Source organism: Hemitrygon akajei, chromosome 18, assembly GCF_048418815.1.
Source record: "Hemitrygon akajei chromosome 18, sHemAka1.3, whole genome shotgun sequence".
Lineage (NCBI taxonomy): Eukaryota > Metazoa > Chordata > Chondrichthyes > Myliobatiformes > Dasyatidae > Hemitrygon > Hemitrygon akajei.
The window spans coordinates 73,909,061-73,931,339 of NC_133141.1; the positions used below are offsets into that span (position 1 = coordinate 73,909,061).

Sequence of the window (22,279 nt, forward strand, 5' to 3'; positions counted from 1 at the left end):
TCATCAGGGACCCCCCACCACCCAGGACATGCTCTCTTCTCACTGCTGACATCAGGAAGGAGGTACAGGAGCATCAGGACCCACACCACCAGGTTCAGGAACAGTTATTACCCCTCAACCATCAGCAAGGAGGTACAGGAGCCTCAGGACTCGCACCACCAGGTTCAGGAACAGTTATTACCCCTCAGCCATCAGGAAGGAGGTACTGGAGCCTCAGGTCCCACACCACCAGGTTCAGGAACAGTTATTACCCATCAAACATCAGGAAGGAGGTACAGGAGCCTCAGGGCACACACCACCAAGTTCAGGAGCAGTTATTACCCCTCAACCATCAGAAAGGAGGTACAGAAGCCTCAGGACCCACACCACCAGGTTCAGGAACAGTTATTACCCCTCAACCATCAGGAAGGAGGTACAGGAGCCTCAGGACCCACACCACCAGGTTCAGGAACAGTTATTACCCATCAACCATCAGGAAGGAGGTACAGAAGCCTCAGGACCAACACCACCAGGTTCAGGAACAGTTATTACCCCTCAGCCTTCAGGAAGGATGTACAGGAGTCTCAGGACCCACACCACCAGGTTCAGGAACAGTTATTACCCCCTCAACCATCATGGTCCTGAACCAGAGGGGAAAACCTCACTCACCCCATCACTGAACTGTTCCACAATCTGCAGCACTGTGCCAAAGTCTCAGACGCCCTAGATTAGTTCTATGGTTTCGGATGGTATGGCCCCCACAGAGGCCCGATCAGAATCAGGTTTATTATCACCGGCATGTGTCGGTGAAATCTGTTAACTGAGCAGCAGCAGTACAATGCGATTCACGATAGTATAGAAAGAAAAAAAAAGTTAATCAATTACAGTAAGTATATATATATATGTATATTAAACAGTATGTTAATATGTTAAAGTAAAAACAGTGGGAAAACAGAAATAATTAAAGTGAGGTAGTGTCTGTGGGTTCAATGTCCATTTAGGAATTGTACGGCAGAGGGGAAGAAGTTCAGCGTCATCAAGGCTCGTTGGGATTCCTGGAGAGACAGATGGAAGCGAGGCGGCCAGAGTCCGCACAGGAACTGTGGCAAGTTCTCCAAGACGCTTGGGACAACGTACCGGCCGATGTTCTTGTAAAGCAGCACGGCCGTGAACCTGTGAGAACTGATGCAGTTTTAAAGGCAGAGGGGTGGTCACACCAAAGACTGATTTTGTTTTTTTAAAACACTGCTCTTTATGGCAGATTTTTTTTTGCTATTCAGCAAACTTCTTGCCTCATTTATTTTTGAAAGCATCTTCGCTTTACAGAATTCTTTCACACAGGGCGACGACTTTTGCACAGTACAGTACGGACTCGCTTTCAAGGACTCTTCGTCTCGTGTTCTCGATATTTATTGCTTATTATTGAATTTCTTCTTGTATTGAACAGTTTGTCGTCTTTTACACACGGGCTGTTTGTCTTGTGTGCAGTCTTGCATTCATCCCACTGTGTTTCTTCGAACTTACTGTGAAGGAGAATCGGAGGTGACTTGATGGAGGTGTACAAGATGCTTTTAGATCGAGTGGACAGCCCGAGACTTTCTCCTAGGGTGGAAATGGCTATTGCTTGGGGTTGGTGGTGGGGGGACATAATTTTAAGGTGAATGGAGGAAAGTAAATAGGGGAGGTCAGAAACACAAAGTGTTTCCGCAGATGTTGAAAACCCCAAAGCACAAGATGCTGAAGGAATTCGGTAGGCCCAGCAGCGTCTATGGAGAGGAAATCCGAATCAGGTTTAATACGCCCGGGATGTGTCGTGATATTTATTAACTAGGGGGAGATAGCTTTGAAATTTGGGGGGGAGGGGCTTGATTTAGGAGGGAGATGAGGAGGAACTGCTTTTCCCAGAGAGTGGTGAATCTGTGGAATTCTCTGCCCAGGGAAGCAGTGGAGGCTACCTCAGTAAATATATTTAAGACAAGCTTGGATAGATTTTTGCATAGGAGGGGAATTAAGGGTTATGGGGAAAAGGCAGGTAGGTGGAGATGAGTCCGTGGCCAGATCAGCCATGAACTTATCGAATGGCGGAGCAGGTTCAATGGGCCGACGACCAGATGTAAACATATCTCCATTAGCCTCCCAGCATCCAGGACATCTTCAAGGAGCAGTGCCTTAAAAAGGCGGCGTCCGTCATTAAGGACCCCCATCACCCAGGACGTGCCCTCTTCTCATTGCTACCATCAGGGAGGCGGTACAGGAGCCTGAAGACACACACTCAACGATTCAGGAACAGCTTCTTCCCCTCTGCCATCAGGGAGGAGGTACAGGAGCCTGAAGACAAACACTCAACGATTCAGGAACAGCTTCTCCCCCTCTGCCATCAGGGAGGAGGTACAGGAGCCTGAAGACAAACACTCAACGATTCAGGAACAGCTTCTTCCCCTCTGCCATCAGGGAGGAGGTACAGGAGCCTGAATGCCCACACTCAACGATTCAGGAACAGCTTCTTCCCCTCCGCCATCAGGGAGGGGGTACAGGAGCCTGAAGGCACACACTCAACGATTCAGGAACAGCTTCTCCCCCTCTGCCATCAGGGAGGAGGGACAGGAGCCTGAAGACACACACTCAGCGATTCAGGAACAGCTTCTTCCCCTCTGCCATCAGGGAGGAGGTACAGGAGCCTGAAGACACACACTCAACGATTCAGGAACAGCTTCTCCCCCTCTGCCATCAGGGAGGAGGGACAGGAGCCTGAAGACACACACTCAGCGATTCAGGAACAGCTTCTTCCCCTCTGCCATCAGGGAGGAGGGACAGGAGCCTGAAGACACACACTCAGCGATTCAGGAACAGCTTCTTCCCCTCTGCCATCAGGGAGGGGGTACAGGAGCCTGAAGACACACACTCAGCGATTCAGGAACAGCTTCTTCCCCTCTGCCATCAGGGAGGAGGTACAGGAGCCTGAAGACACACACTCAACGATTCAGGAACAGCTTCTCCCCCTCTGCCATCAGGGAGGAGGTACAGGAGCCTGAAGACACACACTCAACCATTCAGGAACAGCTTCTTCCCCTCTGCCATCAGGGAGGAGGTACAGGAGCCTGAAGACACACACTCAACGATTCAGGAACAGCTTCTTCCCCTCTGCCATCAGGGAGGGGGTACAGGAGCCTGAAGACACACACTCAACGATTCAGGAACAGCTCCTTCCCCTCTGCCATCTGATTTCTCAATGGACAGTGGACAAGAAACACTAACTCACTACGTTTTGCACTATTTATTTAATTTAACTATTTAATATATATACTTATTGTAATCCAATGTTTTTTTTCCTCTCTGTTTTCATGCATTGCTACCGTAAAGTTAACGGATTTCCTGACACTTGCCGGCGACAGTGAAGCCGTTTCCATTTCCGCGTGGTTTCAGCTCCACGCGGTGAGCCCTGGGCGGCTTCGGCCGGCGACCTGAACTTCAATTGTTTAATTTAAGTTGGGAAACGCAGCGGAGGTCCTGCTTTTGAGGAGAAAAATGATGATGGAGGCGGTGGGGGGTCGTTTACAGGACCTTCTCACACCCCTGCGGGGAAATAACGCACAGGGTCGACACAAGGCCACCCTGCTACACTTTGCAGTTCTTGCGGAAGGCCCTTCGGGATAACCTTTGACCATAACGTCGGAAATTCAAACTGCCAAAGATGACCTTCTGCTGTCTGAAAGCGTTTTAGCTCCCGGCAGAATCTTTGTTCACTATCCGCGGTTGATGGGAAGACTGAGGAGGATGAAGAAGATTCAGAGTCTTATGGGTCCAAGTGGAACCCAAGAAGACTATAAGACCGTCAGGCCCAGCAGCAGAATTAGGCCATTCGGCCCATTGAGTCGCTCTGACATTTCATCCTGGCTGATCCACTTCTCCTCTCAGCCCCGATCTCCTGCCCTCTCCCCGTATCCCCTTCATGCCCTGACCAGTCAAGAAATTATCAACCTCTCGCTTAAATACAAACCGCATTTCCAGAAAAGTTGTGATATTTTCCAAAATGCAATAAAAACAAAAATCTGTGATATGTTAATTCACGTGAACCTTTATTTAACTGACAAAAGTACAAAGAAAAGATTTTCTATAGTTTTACTGACCAACTTAATTGTATTTTGTAAATATACACGAATTTAGAATTCGATGGCTGCAACACACTCAACAAAAGTTGGGACAGAGTTAAAATAAGATTGAAAAGTGCACAGAATATTCAAGTAACACCGGTTTGGAAGACTCCACATTAAGCAGGCTAATTGGTAGCAGGTTGAAGTATCATGACTGGGTATAAAAGTAGCGTCCATCAAAGGCTCAGTCTTGGCAAGCAAGGTTGGGTCGTGGCTCACCCCTTTGTGCCAAAATTCATGAAATGCCAATGAGTTCTCTGGGCCCGAGCTCATCTCAGATGGACCGAAGGACTGTGGAACCGTGTGCTGTGGTCAGATGAGTCCACATTTCAGCTAGTTTTCAGAAAAAACAGGCGTCGAGTTCTCCGTGCCAAAGATGAAAACGACCATCCTGATTGTTATCAGCGAAAGGTGCAAAAGCCAGCATCTGTGATGCCAAGTGCCCATGGCAGGGTGAGTTGCATGTATGTGAAGGTACCATTGACTCTGAGGCGTATATTAGGATTTTAGAGGGACATATGTTGCCATCAAGGCGACGTCTCTTCCCGGGACGTCCATGCTTATTTCAGTAGGACAATGCCAGACCACATTCTGCACGGGCTACAACAGCGTGGCTTTGTAGACACAGAGTGCGTGTGCTTGACTGGCCTGCTGCCAGTCCAGATCTATCTCCTATTGAAAATGTATGGCGCATCATGAAGAGGAGAATCACACAACGGAGACCACGGACTGTTGAGCAGCTGAAGTCTTATATCAAGGAAGAATGGACAAAATTTCCAATTGCAAATCTACTACAATTAGTATCCTCAGTTCCAAAACGATTAAAAAGTGTTATTAAAAGGAAAGGTGATGTAACACAATGGTGAACATGCCTCTGTCCCAACTTTCGTTGAGTGTGTTGCAGTCATCAAATTCTAAATTTGTGTATATTTACAAAATACAATTAAGTTGGTCAGTAAAACTATTGAAAATCTTTTCTTTGTACTTTTGTCAGTTAAATAAAGGTTCACGTGAACTAACATTTCACAGATTTTTGTTTTTATTGCATTTTGGAAAATATCCCAACTTTTCTGGAAATGGGGTTTGTATATGTAAAGACTTGGCTTCCACAGCTGCCTGTGGCAAAGAATTCCACAGATCCACCACTCCCTAGCAAAAGAAATTCCCACTTCTCCATTCTAAAAGGATGTCTCTATCTGTCCTCTGGTCCTAGACTCCCCCACTATAGGAAACATGCACTCCACATCCACTCTATCTGTGTCCTCTGGTCCTAGACTCCCCCACTATAGGAAACATCCTCTCCACATCCACTCTATCTGTGCCCTCTGGTCCTAGACTTCCCCACTATAGGAAACATCCACTCCACATCCACTCTATCTGTGTCCTCTGGTCCTAGACTTCCCCACTATAGGAAACATCCACTCCACATCCACTCTATCTGTATCCTCTGGTCCTAGACTCCCCCACTATAGGAAACATCCTCTCCACATCCACTCTATCTGTGTCCTCTGGTCCTAGACTCCCCCCACTATAGGAAACATCCTCTCCACATCCACTCTATCTGTGTCCTCTGGTCCTAGACTCCCCCACTACAGGAAACATCCTCTCCACATCCACTCTATCAGTATCCTCTGGTCCTGGACTCCCCCACTATAGGAAACATCCTCTCCACATCCACTCTATCTGTGTCCTCTGGTCCTAGACTCCCCCCACTATAGGAAACATCCTCTCCACATCCACTCTATCTGTGTCCTCTGGTCCTCGACTCCCCCACTATAGGAAACATCCTCTCCACACCCACTCTATCTGTGTCCTCTGGTCCTAGACTCCGCCACTACAGGAAACATCCTCTCCACATCCACTCTATCTGTATCCTCTGGTCCTGGACTCCCCCACTATAGGAAACATCCTCTCCACATCCACTCTATCAGTATCCTCTGGTCCTAGACTCCCCCACTATAGGAAACATCCTCTCCACATCCACTCTAACTGTGTCTTCTGGTCCTAGACTCCCCCACTATAGGAAACATCCTCTCCACATCCACTCTAACTGTGTCTTCTGGTCCTAGACTCCCCCACTATAGGAAACATCCTCTCCACATCCACTCTATCTGTGCCCTCTGGTCCTAGACTCCCCCACTATAGGAAACATCCTCTCCACATCCACTCTATCTGAGTCCTCTGGTCCTGGACTCCCCCACTATAGGAAACATCCTCTCCACATCCACTCTATCTGTGTCCTCTGGTCCTAGACTCCCCCACTATAGGAAACATCCTCTCCACATCCACTCTATCTGTGTCCTCTGGTCCTAGACTCCCCCACTATAGGAAACATCCTCTCCACACCCACTCTATCGAGGGCTTTTCACCATTCAAAGTGCATTCACTGGTTGGTAAAGCAATGACGGTTTTGTAATTGTTTGGACTTTACAGAGCAGTGGGGTTGTCCCGTTCCTTGCGCGGATCCAGGAGCGAGGGACGACTCACCTGGGCGAGGCGTGGATCAGGAGCAGGTGCCGCATCTTCACCTCGGTCAGCCTCCGGACGAGGTCGCCCACCAGTGCCAGCATGCCGGTGACCCTGGCCACGTCCTGGCTCTGCAGGGCGGCGGGCGCCGTCTGAAACTGGTTGATGGAGAGGATGTCCGCCTCCTCCCTCATCTCTGCCAACCGCTGGGTCAGGAAGACCTGTAACTGGGGTGGGGGGGGGGGGGGGGATTTGCAGACAAGCCATCAGTGAACTGCCAGGTACTCCTTGCTCTCGTATCGGGTGGTACGTACGGTAGCACGACGCTTCACAGTAGCCGCCTGGGCACACACCGGAGCTACGGTATATAGCAAATACTCATTTTAAACGGCAGGCGGTCTCCTGGCCTGAACATGGATTGTAGGGTGGATTTAAAATGTAGCTCCGGACAGCGACCTTCCCGGAACCCAGTTATCTGTAGACGCGCCAGTGGGAATTAACATTCATCTTGGGTGACTGGAGTGTGGGTGCGAGGACAGAGGTGGGCGAAAGCTATATGTCATTCAAAGGAAGCACTGTAGCTATAGAATTCTCCTGCTGCGACCTTTAACTTTAAGCAGGTCGAGCGGGCCTCTTCTGCCAAGAGTGTCTCAATATGGTCCCTGTGGCTCTATATAACAATTACAGCACAGAAACAGGCCATCTCGGCCCTTCTAGTCTGTGCTGAACACTTACTCTCACCTAATCCCACTGACCCGCACTCAGCCCATAACCCTCCATTCCTTCCCCGTCCATATACCTATCCAATTTTACTGTAAAACATACTGTAGTAATTATGAGGGCAGGTACTGTCTGTTAATAAAAGGGGAAAAAAAGCAAGGAGACCATCAGATTTCTAAGAAATACTCATTCCACAGATTCCTTCCTGACAAAAATAAAGTTAGCTTTGTACGATTTAAAGTTGTGGTACGGAAATTAACTCAACGGGATGAACATTACATTTACTACAGGAATATTGAGGAAGCCCTGAAAATCATTGATGAATTGTTTTCGATGGAAATAATAAGGCAGCTGTTAACACGAACAATGAACTCACAACATGAGTAACAAATAGATACAGTACGCAGATGACCCCACCACTCTCCTCAAGCAAAAACTGATTCATTTTCCTAGCATTTCTATTTTCAATCACTGTCGAATAAAGTAATGCCTCCCAGTTATTCAAAATACGTAGCTCAGGAAACCATCTGTACTATTTGTGTTGAAAATCAATGCATGTGATGTGGCATGGAATCTTTTCCACGGTAAATCAGCACAATTAGCTTTAGGGCGTACCTTCAGAAGAACGTTGCTCAAAATTATTTCAGTTTTGCGCAATCAAAGATGATACTGAGCCCACTAGTTTCAGTGACTTTGTCCAGAGCACAGCTGTGGCGGGTCACCTCCTTGACTGGCGCCGTTCCGCCAAGTCGCCCTTGTGGCGCTGCTGGACGGCATAGGCTCTGGGGACTTTGACCCAGGGAGGGAGAAGAAGCAGCGGGCTGTTTCCCAAACCGGGATGGGCTCGTAACGAGGAGGACGCGGTCCTACCGCCTCCCTCTTTCTGAGGAGGTGGGGGGCCCAGGCCCAAAGGTCAAGCCCGCGGATCAGTGAAGTCCAGACTCGCAGACGCAAATCTGGAAGTCACGGGCGGGAGGCCTGGGGAACGAGGGCCCGTCTGAGTCAGTAGGGTGCGCGGGCGGGACAGAGCCTTGGTTTTATGGCTGGTTGTCGTGTTCTGTTATTTAGTTGCCCCTGGCGTTGTTTATGCCGTTCTGCTGAGCATTTTGGGATTGCTGCGTTGGTGCCGGAGTGAATGTGAGGCCTCTCCCCACCATGTCCTTGGGTAGTTCAAAAAAAAATTTACTCTGAGATACAGCATAGTAACAGGCACTTCTGGCCTACAAGCCGCACTGCCCCACTACACTCGTGTGACCTATTAACCTACTAACCCAGAGATCTTTGGAGTGGTAAGGGTTGTTGGTCCAATAGAGGCTGGAGGCCCGGCCTGTCCTGGGGGCTGGAGGGGAGGCCCGGCCCGGCCTGCCCTGGGGGCTGGAGGGGAGGCCCGGCCCGGCCTGCCCTGGGGGTTGGAGGGGAGGCCTGGCCCGGCCTGTCCTGGGGGTTGGAGGCCCGTATTACGTCTGGGCAGATGGGAGGCAGGAGAGGGGCTTCTTTTGCTTGAGTTTCTCTGCTGAGGATCGTGGGAATGCTGCCTTACGGGTAAGAGACACTTGCGGGCTGCCCCCCGGCACATCCTTAGGTTGTGTTGGTTGTTAACGCAAAATAGGAGATTTCCCACTCTATGTACGTCATCATCACTATGGGCCGCGTCGTATGACATCATCACTGTGGGCTGCGTCGTATGACATCATCACTGTGGGCCGCGTCGTATGACATCATCGCTACGTGCCGCGTCTTGTGACATCATCGTCGTGCCGTGTGACACCATCAGTACATGATGGGATAAAAGTGGGAAAGATATCTCTCTTCGAGGGACAGAGCAGGACCGGAGAGCACGAGGTCTCAGGATCGGACGGAGGGGTGGTGGCCCCCACACAAGACTGAGACGAGGAAGGATTTCTCCTCTGCTTCAGGAACCTCTGGAATTTTGGGGTGAGGAAGGTCCGCGATCTTGTTAAAGGGCCGGTTCCCCGTGGCGGAAGAGGCTCGGGAAGGTGCTGCTCAGGAAACCCTAGCCCGGGTACCTTTGAAGCAGGACCGGGAGAACCGTATCGCCAGCAACGTCCCCTGCAAGGCGCACAGGGGACCGGCGTCGTGAGGGTGGGCTTTAGGACCCGGGGGGAGCTCAATAACCGCCACCCGCAGCACATCTGTCCCGTCGATGGACGCCCCTAATGCGCTAATGGATCGATAACTCCCAAACCGTTTTTAATTCCGCTCTCCGCTAATCTCCATGTGCACCAACTCCCTCCTGGCTCGGGACTCAGTTCCTGAGCTCCCCGGCTCACCCTGGGTCCTAAAGCCCATCCTCACCCTGAGTCCAAAGCCTTTGCCCACCAGTAGCGGATGCACCGATAACAGAGAGAACGCCGGTCGCCAGCGAACGCTGAACGGGATCCCCGGTGCGACACCTGACCGACTTCAGCCGCAGGTACACTGGGCCGAGGCTCAACGATAATCCGCAGGACCGGGCCCCAACCGGAAGGAGTGGGGGGGGCGGGGGGACACCTGTCGGCCAAGCGGTGCAATTCCGCGGCGGGGTTGCAGAACGCAGCACCACCGGCCGAGGGTCGCAGCCTGGATGACGGCTTTGTGGACGATAGGAAGATGGGTGGAGGGGCAGGTAGGGTTGAGGAAGCGGAGAGTCTGCAGAAGGACGGCCGAGTAAGGAGAACCGGCAAAGAAGTGGGCGATGGACCCTGGTTGTAGGGAAGTGTATGGTTACGCACTTTTGGTAGAAGGAATAAAGGTGTAAACTATTTTCTAAACGGGGAGCAAATTCAGAGATCAGAGGTGCAAAGGGACTCGGGAGTCCGCGTGCACGGCTCCCTGAACGTTAACTTGCAGGCAGAGTCGCTGGTGAGGATGTCAGAAACACTTCCAGAGGACTGGAATACGAGATCAAGGATAAATTGCTGGAGCTTTATAAGGCACTGGTCAGGCCTGACTTGTATCGTGAGCAGGTCTGGGTCCCTTTAGCTGAGAGAGGGTGTGCTGGCCTCGGAGAGGGTCCATCCAGCAGAGTTTCACGAGAATCACCCCAGGAATGAAAGGGTTAACGTATGAGGCACGTTTGATGGCTCTTGGCCTGAACTCACTGGAGTTCAGGAGGATGAAGGAGGGGATTCTCATTGAAACCTATTGAATATTGAAAGGCCCAGACAGAGTGGATGTGGAGAGGATGTTTCCTATAGTGGGGGAGTCTAGGACCAGAGGACACAGATAGAGTGGATGTGGAGAGGATGTTTCCTATAGTGGGGGAGTCCAGGACCAGAGGGCACAGATAGAGTGGATGTGGAGAGGATGTTTCCTATAGTGGGGGAGTCTAGGACCAGAGGGCACAGATAGAGTGGATGTGGAGAGGATGTTTCCTATAGTGGGGGAGTCCAGGACCAGAGGGCACAGATAGAGTGGATGTGGAGAGGATGTTTCCTATAGTGGGGGAGTCTAGGACCAGAGGACACAGATAGAGTGGATGTGGAGAGGATGTTTCCTATAGTGTGGGAGTCTCGGACCAGAGGACACAGATAGAGTGGATGTGGAGAGGATGTTTCCTATAGTGGGGGAGTCTAGGACCAGAGAGTACAGATAGAGTGGATGTGGAGAGGATGTTTCCTATAGTGGGGGAGTCTCGGACCAGAGGACACAGATAGAGTGGATGTGGAGAGGATGTTTCCTATAGTGGGGGAGTCTAGGACCAGAGGGCACAGATAGAGTGGATGTGGAGAGGATGTTTCCTATAGTGGGGGAGTCTAGGACCAGAGGGCACAGCCTCAGAATAGAGGGACGTCCCTTTAGAACAGAGATGAGGAGGAATTTCTTTAGCCAGCGGGTGGTGAAACTGTGGAATTCGTTGCCATTATATCCTGAACGGGGGAGTGAATTCAGAAACCGGAGGTGCAAAGGGATTCCTGGTGCAGGATTCTCTGACGGTTCGTTTGCAGGCCGGGCTGGCGGGGAGGAGGCACACGCGATGTTCGAGAGAGGTAGAATACTGAACGTGGAAATTTACCTCCATGAGCTCATTAACAAACTGGTTCCTGGTTTCCGTGTTCTCCAGGATGGAGAGCGCCTCATTCCCTCTTGCCACTCCGTCATCTGGAAGCAGAAAGCAGAACCTCATCTGACTGAGCGGCCAGCGGGTGATTTAAAAACAATCAAGGAGAAGCTTGAGTACCACTCGCAATTAGTCTGAGTGCAGTTGCTTCAGCCTTTATTTAGAAGTTTGATATTTCAGTACTGAGATGGGAGTAATCTTATCACTCGGAAGTAATTTAAAGCTCATGTGCCTACGCAGAGTGGATGTGGAGAGGATGTCTCCTATAGTGGGGGAGTCTAGGACCAGAGGGCACAGATAGAGTGGACGTGGAGAGGATGTTTCCTATAGAGGGGGAGTCTAGGACCAGAGGGCACAGATAGAGTGGACGTGGAGAGGATGTTTCCTATAGAGGGGGAGTCTAGGACCAGAGGACACAGATAGAGTGGATGTGGAGAGGATGTTTCCTATAGAGGGGGAGTCTAGGACCAGAGGGCACAGATAGAGTGGACGTGGAGAGGATGTTTCCTATAGAGGGGGAGTCTAGGACCAGAGGGCACAGATAGAGTGGACGTGGAGAGGATGTTTCCTATAGAGGGGGAGTCTAGGACCAGAGGACACAGATAGAGTGGATGTGGAGAGGATGTTTCCTATAGTGGGGGAGTCTAGGACCAGAGGACACAGATAGAGTGGATGTGGAGAGGATGTTTCCTATAGTGGGGGAGTCTAGGACCAGGGGGCACAGATAGAGTGGATGTGGAGAGGATGTTTCCTATAGTGGGGGAGTCTAGGACCAGAGGGCACAGATAGAGTGGATGTGGAGAGGATGTTTCCTATAGTGGGGGGAGTCTAGGACCAGAGGGCACAGATAGAGTGGATGTGGAGAGGATGTTTCCTATAGTGGGGCAGTCTAGGACCAGAGGACACAGATAGAGTGGATGTGGAGAGGACCAGAGGACACAATCTCAGAATACAAGGACGTCCATTTAGAACAGGGATGAGAAGGAATTTAGTTTGCCCAGCGGGTGGGGAACCTGTGGAATTCGTTGCCACAGACGGCCGTGGATGCCAAATCATTGCGTACATTTCAAGCTGAGGTCGATAGGTTCTTGATTAGTCTGGGCGTCAAAGGTCACGGGGAGAAGGCAGGGGAACGAGGTTGAGAGGGATAATAAATCAGAATGGCAGGGCAGAATCGACGGGCTGAACGGCCTACTTCTGCCCCTACATCTTATGGTAAATTCCTGCCTGTCCTCCATTACAACAGTAGCCGGATCTTTAACGTGCTTGAGCCTGTGACTTGTTCTGTGCAAAAGAGCATCGTAATGTCATTATTATGATAATATTTAAAGAACAATCCTTGCTCGGTGTTGCCGGCGGGGAGAGTTTTTATGGGAGTCACTTCACTGAGCAGAGTACACTGGGTGAATCGGGGAGAAGGCAGCAGATTGGGGTTGAAAGGGTGTCTCAATTGTCCACCATGTCAAAACTGGTTGTCATCCCACGGTCGGCACTGCCACCTGGTGGCCGGGCAGTGGATGTGCGGCTTCATCAGCCGGACAGGCCACCTCACCCTCCAAATCTGTCCCACTGGCAGAGGAGGAAATGTGATCGTTCTGTCAGCCGGCACAGATCCAGCAGGCTGAAATCACCTTACCTTTCATTTATTCAGCGATACAGCCCGGTAAACAGGCCCTTCCGGCCGCCCAATTAACCCCCTGTCAACGATGAACCCGCTGGCCGCAGAGCCCGGGGTACCTACCTACCCACGGGGGGATCTTACAAACCCTGATCATCGATGCTGCAGAGTGTTTACGCAAACTGCAACGTTTCTGTGCTGCCTCCTATTCTGTTGTAAGGAATTATCAATCCATCTGTTTTATCGATCCATCCACCTACCCACCTGTCTAATTGTCCATCTATCTCTCCAATTATCTATGCACCTACTTGTCCATCCACCCATCTAATTATCTATCTACTCATTCATCAATCTAATTGTCTATCTACGTATCCATCCATCCGTCAATCTATCTAATTGTGTGGCCTCTCTGTCGGTCGTGGTCGACCGTGGGTACTGTGCCTCTGGTAGTCACTGGGAATGGCCTCTTCAGGCCGCAAGCCCGGGCAGAGTTGATGTGGAGATCCGTCTGTTGCCCATGCAGTGGGACCCCCTCTCCATGCTGATGACCGGTCCAAAGGAACGACGGAAGTCGATACAGTTTGGTGCCAGCAGCATCGCAGGAGTTGCCACACCAGTGCTGGGTACAGCAGTCAGACGTCTTCGGGACTCCGACTCCGCATTTTTCCCGGGGTTTACTCCCAAAGTCTTTCCCGTTAGTGGGTATAGGTTTGAAATCAGTGTTTTCCCTCTCCTAGATGCGCTACCATCCTTGGTTAACGAGCCCCATCTGTCTGGAGCAATCTAGTTGTCCATCTACATATCTAGACGTCTGTCTATCTAGAACATAGAATAGTACAGCATATTACAGGCCCTTCGGCCCACAATGTTGTGCCGACCCTCAAACCCTGCCTCCCATATAACCCCCCCACCTTAAATTCCTCCATATACCTGTCTAGTAGCCTCTTAAACTTCACTAGTGTATCTGCCTCCACCACTGACTCAGGCAGTGCATTCCACGCACCAACCACTCTCTGAGTGAAAAACCTTCCTCTAATATCCCCCTTGAACTCCCCTCCCCTTACCTTAAAGCCATGTCCTCTTGTACTGAGCAGTGGTGCCCTGGGGAAGAGGCGCTGGCTGTCCACTCTGTCTATTCCTCTTAATATCTTGTACACCTCTATCATGTCTCCTCTCATCCTCCTTCTCTCCAAAGAGTAAAGCCCTAGCTCCCTTAATCTTTGACCATAATCCATACTCTCTAAACCAGGCAGCATCCTGGTACATCTCCTCTATCTATCCATCTGCCTATCTATCTAATACTTATCTACCTAGCTAAACATCGATCTAATTGTCTTCCTACCTACACATCCATCTATCCATACATCTGTATCTATCCAATCACCTATGAATCTATCTATTCATCTCTCTATCCAATTATCTACCTATATACGTACCTATCCATCCAGTATCTAGCTAATTATCTATCTTTGTAGCTATCTATGTATCTAGTTATCTAGCTATCACTGTCTATCTAATTATCTATCTACCTCTCTATCTATTCATTCATCTAATTGTCCGTCCAGATGTCTGTCTGCCCATCTATTTATCTATCTGTCTGTCCATCTATCTGTCTGCCTCTCCATCCATCAATCTAATTATCCTCTGCACCCTCTCTAATCCTGGCAGCATCCTGGTGAATCTCCTCTGCACCCTGTCTAATCCAGGCAGCATCCAGGTGAATCTCCCTCTGCACCCTCTCTAATCCAGGCAGCATCCTGGTGAATCTCCTCTGCACCCTCTCTAATCCAGGCAGCATCCTGGTGAATCTCCTCTGCACCCTCTCTAATCCAGGCAGCATCCTGGTGAATCTCCTCTGCACCCTCTCTAATCCAGGCAGAATCCTGGTGAATCTCCTCTGCACCCTCTCTAATCCAGGCAGCATCCTGGTGAATCTCCTCTGCACCCTCTCTAATCCAGGCAGCATCCTGGTGAATCTCCTCTGCACCCTCTCTAATCTGGGCAGCATCCTGGCGAATCTCCTCTGCACCTGCTCTAATCCGGGCAGCATCCTGGCGAATCTCCTCTGCACCCTCTCTAATCCGGGCAGCATCCTGGCGAATCTCCTCTGCACCCTCTCTAATCCGGGCAGCATCCTGGTGAATCTCCGCTGCACCCTCTCTAATCCGGGCAGCATCCTGGCGAATCTCCTCTGCACCCTCTCTAATCCAGGCAGCATCCTGGTGAATCTCCTCTGCACCCTCTCTAATCCAGGCAGCATCCTGGTGAATCTCCTCTGCACCCTGTCTAATCCAGGCAGCATCCTGGTGAATCTCCTCTGCACCCTGTCTAATCCAGGCAGCATCCTGGTGAATCTCCTCTTCACCCTCTCTAATCCAGGCAGCATCCTGGTGAATCTCCCTCTGCACCCTCTCTAATCCAGGCAGCATCCTGGTGAATCTCCTCTGAACCATCTCTAATCCAGGCAGCATAATCGTGAATCTCCTCTGCACCCTCTCTAATCCAGGCAGCATCCTGGTGAATCTCCTCTGCACCCTCTCTAATCCGGGCAGCATCCTGGTGAATCTCCTCTGCACCCTCTCTAATCCGGGCAGCATCCTGGTGAATCTCCGCTGCACCCTCTTTAATCCGGGCAGCAACCTGGCGAATCTCCTCTGCACCCTCTCTAATCCGGGCAGCATCCTGGCGAATCTCCTCTGCACCTGCTCTAATCCGGGCAGCATCCGGGCGAATCTCCTCTGCACCCTCTCTAATCCGGGCAGCATCCTGGCGAATCTCCTCTGCACCCTCTCTAATCCGGGCAGCATCCTGGCGAATCTCCTCTGCACCCTCTCTAATCCGGGCAGCATCCTGGTGAATCTCCTCTGCACCCTCTCTACTCCGGGCAGCATCCTGGTGAATCTCCGCTGCACCCTCTTTAATCCGGGCAGCAACCTGGTGAATCTCCTCAGCACCCTCTCTAATCCGGGCAGCATCCTGGCGAATTTCCTCTGCACCTGCTCTAATCCGGGCAGCATCCTAGTGAATCTCCTCTGCACCCTCTCTAATCCAGGCAGCATCCTGGTGAATCTCCTCTGCACCCTCTCTAATCCAGACTGCATCCTGGTGAATCTCCTCTGCACCCTCTCTAATCCAGGCAGCATCCTGGCAAATCTCCTCTGCACCCTCTCTAATCCAGGCAGCATCCTGCTGAATCTCCTCTGCACCCTCTCTAATCCGGGCAGCATCCTAGAGAATCTCCTCTGCACCCTCTCTAATCCGGGCAGCATCCTGGTGAATCTCCTCTGCACCCTCTCTAATCCAGGCAGCATCCTGGTGAATCTCCCTCTGCACCCTCTCTAATCCAGGCAGCATCCTGGTGAATCTCCTCTGCACCCTCTCTAATCCAGGCAGCATCCTGGTGAATCTCCCTCTGCACCCTCTCTAAAGCTTCCACATCCTTCCTGTAATGAGGCGACCAGGACTGAACACAATACTCTGAAGTGTGGTCTAACCAGGGTTTCTCGAGCTCTGACCTCACCGCTCCTGAACTCAATCTCCGCGACGAATGAAGGCCAACACACTACACGCCTTCCTAACATTCCTAAACCCCGCCCACCCCCCCATCCAGCGGAGGCCCATGACAAAATAAGTTAAACTTTAAACAGCAAAAGATATAGGTGCCTCCGAAGGGTCTCGGCCTCAAATGCTGATTCTACCCTTTTCCGTAGGTGCTGCCCGGCCTGCTGAGTTCCTCCAGCATTTCCTGTGTGCCTGCAGATTTTCTCTTGCTCGTGAAAAGATAAATCTGCTGAGCTGGGAAGTCCGGATAGCCTCATTGGCCGAAGGGGAGAGACGGGTTCAAGGCAAGCAAGGGATTTTCCCCCCCACTGAGGTCGGGCGGGACTACAGCAGAGGTCATGGGTTAAGGGTGAAAGGTGAAAGGTCAAAAGGGACCACGAAGGGGTGGGGGGGGGGAGCGCCTTCGCTCAGAGGGTTGGACGAGCAGCCAGCACGTGGGGTGGGCGCGATTTCGATTTCAACGTTTAAGAGGAGTTTGGACAGGTACATGGATGGGAGGGGTATGGAGGGCTGTGGCCTGGTCTAAGGTCGATGGGAGTAGGCAGCTTACATGGTCCAGCACAGACAAGATGGGCCGAAGGGCCTGTTTCTGAGTTGTATTTTTCTATGAGTCCATCTTATTATTTATTACTTTTCGTTTAATGATTCTAACATACTTTACAGTTTGATTTTAACAGCAGTTCAGGAGCTCCCCCCCACCCCCCCCCCCCCCCCCCGTTTACAAAGGTGGAGCGTTCCTATGAAACCTTTCTTAACCCGAAATGGCGTAAAGCGAAGAACCATTAATTTATACGGGGAAAGTTTTCGTAAAAGTGAAAATCCTCTTTTGTAATGCGAAAACAGGTTACTAATGTCGGTCTTTTGTAAAAGCGAGGCGGCGTAAAGCGAACATTCGTAAAGCGTGATTGGAATGAAACACAGTACCTCCTTTGCCGGAATCCACAACACTGATCTCAATGGCACTGCTTGCGTCCTCTCCCCAGTCAATGACGTCTGCTCCCTTCTCCTGGTCGCCCGGCTTGGAAAGATAGAAGGAGGGGGGGGGAGAAAATCAAAGCGTGCAGCGGGAGGCACAAGGACGGGTGAGACCACGAGCGAGTGGGGCAGGCACTCTGATCCGGTGAAGGGCACGACCTACCTCCACGCTCTCCTCCACCGAGATCCCCAAGTCGATCGCTCCAGAAGCAGCGCTCTCTCCCCAGTCGATCTGCAACAGAGAGCAGAAGGTATATCGTCTCCACATCCACTCTATCTGTGTCCTCTGGTCCTAGACTCCCCCACTATAGGAAACATCCTCTCCACATCCACTCTATCCGTGTCCTCTGGTCCTAGACTCCCCCCACTATAGGAAACATCCTCTCCACATCCACTCTATCTGTGTCCTCTGGTCCTAGACTCCCCCACTATAGGAAACATCCTCTCCACATCCACTCTATCTGTGTCCTCTGGTCCTAGACTCCCCCACTATAGGAAACATCCTCTCCACATCCACTCTATCTGTGCCCTCTGGTCCTAGACTCCCCCACTATAGGAAACATCCTCTCCACATCCACTCTATCTGTGTCCTTTGGTCCTAGACTCCACCACTATAGGAAACATCCTCTCCACATCCACTCTATCTGTGACCTCTGGTCCTAGACTCCCCCACTATAGGAAACATCCTCTCCACATCCACTCTATCTGTGCCCTCTGGTCCTAGACTCCCCCACTATAGGAAACATCCTCTCCACATCCACTCTATCTGTGTCCTTTGGTCCTAGACTCCACCACTATAGGAAACATCCTCTCCACATCCACTCTATCTGTGACCTCTGGTCCTAGACTCCCCCACTATAGGAAACATCCTCTCCACATCCACTCTATCTGTGTCCTCTGGTCCTAGACTCCCCCACCATAGGAAACATCCTCTCCACATCCACTCTATCTGTGCCCTCTGGTCCTAGACTCCCCCACTATAGGAAACATCCTCTCCACATCCACTCTATCTGTGTCCTCTGGTCCTAGACTCCCCCACCATAGGAAACATCCTCTCCACATCCACTCTATCTGTGCCCTCTGGTCCTAGACTCCCCCACTATAGGAAACATCCTCTCCACATCCACTCTATCTGTGTCCTCTGGTCCTAGACTCCCCCACTATAGGAAACATCCTCTCCACATCCACTCTATCTGTGTCCTCTGGTCCTAGACTCCCCCACTATAGGAAACATCCTCTCCACATCCACTCTATCTGTGACCTCTGGTCCTAGACTCCCCCACTATAGGAAACATCCTCTCCACATCCACTCTATCTGTGTCCTCTGGTCCTAGACTCCCCCACCATAGGAAACATCCTCTCCACATCCACTCTATCTGTGCCCTCTGGTCCTAGACTCCCCCACTATAGGAAACATCCTCTCCACATCCACTCTATCTGTGTCCTCTGGTCCTAGACTCCCCCACCATAGGAAACATCCTCTCCACATCCACTCTATCTGTGCCCTCTGGTCCTAGACTCCCCCACTATAGGAAACATCCTCTCCACATCCACTCTATCTGTGTCCTCTGGTCCTAGACTCCCACACTATAGGAAACATCCTCTCCACATCCACTCTATCTGTGTCCTCTGGTCCTAGACTCCCCCACTATAGGAAACATCCTCTCCACATCCACTCTATCCGTGTCCTCTGGTCCTAGACTCCCCCCACTATAGGAAACATCCTCTCCACATCCACTCTATCTGTGCCCTCTGGTCCTAGACTCCCCCCACTATAGGAAACATCCTCTCCACATCCACTCTATCTGTGTCCTCTGGTCCTAGACTCCCCCACTATAGGAAACATCCTCTCCACATCCACTCTATCTGTGCCCTCTGGTCCTAGACTCCCCCACTATAGGAAACATCCTCTCCACATCCACTCAATCTGTGTCCTTTGGTCCTAGACTCCACAACTATAGGAAACATCCTCTCCACATCCACTCTATCTGTGCCCTCTGGTCCTAGACTCCCCCACTATAGGAAACATCCTCTCCACATCCACTCTATCTGTGTCCTTTGGTCCTAGACTCCACCACTATAGGAAACATCCTCTCCACATCCACTCTATCTGTGACCTCTGGTCCTAGACTACCCCACTATAGGAAACATCCTCTCCACATCCACTCTATCTGTGTCCTCTGGTCCTAGACTCCCCCACCATAGGAAACATCCTCTCCACATCCACTCTATCTGTGCCCTCTGGTCCTAGACTCCCCCACTATAGGAAACATCCTCTCCACATCCACTCTATCTGTGTCCTCTGGTCCTAGACTCCCCCACCATAGGAAACATCCTCTCCACATCCACTCTATCTGTGTCCTTTGGTCCTAGACTCCACCACTATAGGAAACATCCTCTCCACATCCACTCTATCTGTGACCTCTGGTCCTAGACTCCCCCACTATAGGAAACATCCTCTCCACATCCACTCTATCTGTGCCCTCTGGTCCTAGACTCCCCCACTATAGGAAACATCCTCTCCACATCCACTCTATCTGTGTCCTTTGGTCCTAGACTCCACCACTATAGGAAACATCCTCTCCACATCCACTCTATCTGTGACCTCTGGTCCTAGACTCCCCCACTATAGGAAACATCCTCTCCACATCCACTCTATCTGTGTCCTCTGGTCCTAGAGTCCCCCACCATAGGAAACATTCTCTCCACATCCACTCTATCTGTGCCCTCTGGTCCTAGACTCCCCCACTATAGGAAACATCCTCTCCACATCCACTCTATCTGTGTCCTCTGGTCCTAGACTCCCCCACCATAGGAAACATCCTCTCCACATCCACTCTATCTGTGCCCTCTGGTCCTAGACTCCCCCACTATAGGAAACATCCTCTCCACATCCACTCTATCTGTGTCCTCTGGTCCTAGACTCCCCCACTATAGGAAACATCCTCTCCACATCCACTCTATCTGTGTCCTCTGGTCCTAGACTCCCCCACTATAGGAAACATCCTCTCCACATCCACTCTATCTGTGACCTCTGGTCCTAGACTCCCCCACTATAGGAAACATCCTCTCCACATCCACTCTATCTGTGTCCTCTGGTCCTAGACTCCCCCACCATAGGAAACATCCTCTCCACATCCACTCTATCTGTGCCCTCTGGTCCTAGACTCCCCCACTATAGGAAACATCCTCTCCACATCCACTCTATCTGTGTCCTCTGGTCCTAGACTCCCCCACCATGGGAAACATCCTCTCCACATCCACTCTATCTGTGCCCTCTGGTCCTAGACTCCCCCACTATAGGAAACATCCTCTCCACATCCACTCTATCTGTGTCCTCTGGTCCTAGACTCCCCCACTATAGGAAACATCCTCTCCACATCCACTCTATCTGTGTCCTCTGGTCCTAGACTCCCCCACTATAGGAAACATCCTCTCCACATCCACTCTATCTGTGCCCTCTGGTCCTAGACTCCCCCACTATAGGAAACATCCTCTCCACATCCACTCTATCTGTGTCCTTTGGTCCTAGACTCCACCACTATAGGAAACATCCTCTCCACATCCACTCTATCTGTGACCTCTGGTCCTAGACTACCCCACTATAGGAAACATCCTCTCCACATCCACTCTATCTGTGTCCTCTGGTCCTAGACTCCCCCACCATAGGAAACATCCTCTCCACATCCACTCTATCTGTGCCCTCTGGTCCTAGACTCCCCCACTATAGGAAACATCCTCTCCACATCCACTCTATCTGTGTCCTCTGGTCCTAGACTCCCCCACCATAGGAAACATCCTCTCCACATCCACTCTATCTGTGTCCTTTGGTCCTAGACTCCACCACTATAGGAAACATCCTCTCCACATCCACTCTATCTGTGACCTCTGGTCCTAGACTCCCCCACTATAGGAAACATCCTCTCCACATCCACTCTATCTGTGCCCTCTGGTCCTAGACTCCCCCACTATAGGAAACATCCTCTCCACATCCACTCTATCTGTGTCCTTTGGTCCTAGACTCCACCACTATAGGAAACATCCTCTCCACATCCACTCTATCTGTGACCTCTGGTCCTAGACTCCCCCACTATAGGAAACATCCTCTCCACATCCACTCTATCAGTGTCCTCTGGTCCTAGACTCCCCCACCATAGGAAACATTCTCTCCACATCCACTCTATCTGTGCCCTCTGGTCCTAGACTCCCCCACTATAGGAAACATCCTCTCCACATCCACTCTATCTGTGTCCTCTGGTCCTAGACTCCCCCACCATAGGAAACATCCTCTCCACATCCACTCTATCTGTGCCCTCTGGTCCTAGACTCCCCCACTATAGGAAACATCCTCTCCACATCCACTCTATCTGTGTCCTCTGGTCCTAGACTCCCCCACTATAGGAAACATCCTCTCCACATCCACTCTATCTGTGTCCTCTGGTCCTAGACTCCCCCACTATAGGAAACATCCTCTCCACATCCACTCTATCTGTGACCTCTGGTCCTAGACTCCCCCACTATAGGAAACATCCTCTCCACATCCACTCTATCTGTGTCCTCTGGTCCTAGACTCCCCCACCATAGGAAACATCCTCTCCACATCCACTCTATCTGTGCCCTCTGGTCCTAGACTCCCCCACTATAGGAAACATCCTCTCCACATCCACTCTATCTGTGTCCTCTGGTCCTAGACTCCCCCACCATAGGAAACATCCTCTCCACATCCACTCTATCTGTGCCCTCTGGTCC

General features: G+C 51.0%; 1 protein-coding gene across 1 annotated transcript in view; it reads right to left on the reverse strand.

Moving 5' to 3' along the window:
• cdk5rap3 (CDK5 regulatory subunit associated protein 3) overlaps positions 1 to 22,279 on the reverse strand; it is a 121,720-nt gene that overhangs the window by 8,086 nt on the left and 91,355 nt on the right. Inside the window, exons 9-12 of the mRNA XM_073071816.1 lie at positions 17,694 to 17,762; positions 17,480 to 17,573; positions 11,332 to 11,417; positions 6,618 to 6,823 (exon numbers count right to left, since the gene is read on the reverse strand). Of these exons, the coding sequence (XP_072927917.1) occupies positions 6,618 to 6,823; positions 11,332 to 11,417; positions 17,480 to 17,573; positions 17,694 to 17,762 (455 nt within the window). The remainder of the gene's footprint in view (positions 1 to 6,617; positions 6,824 to 11,331; positions 11,418 to 17,479; positions 17,574 to 17,693; positions 17,763 to 22,279) is intronic.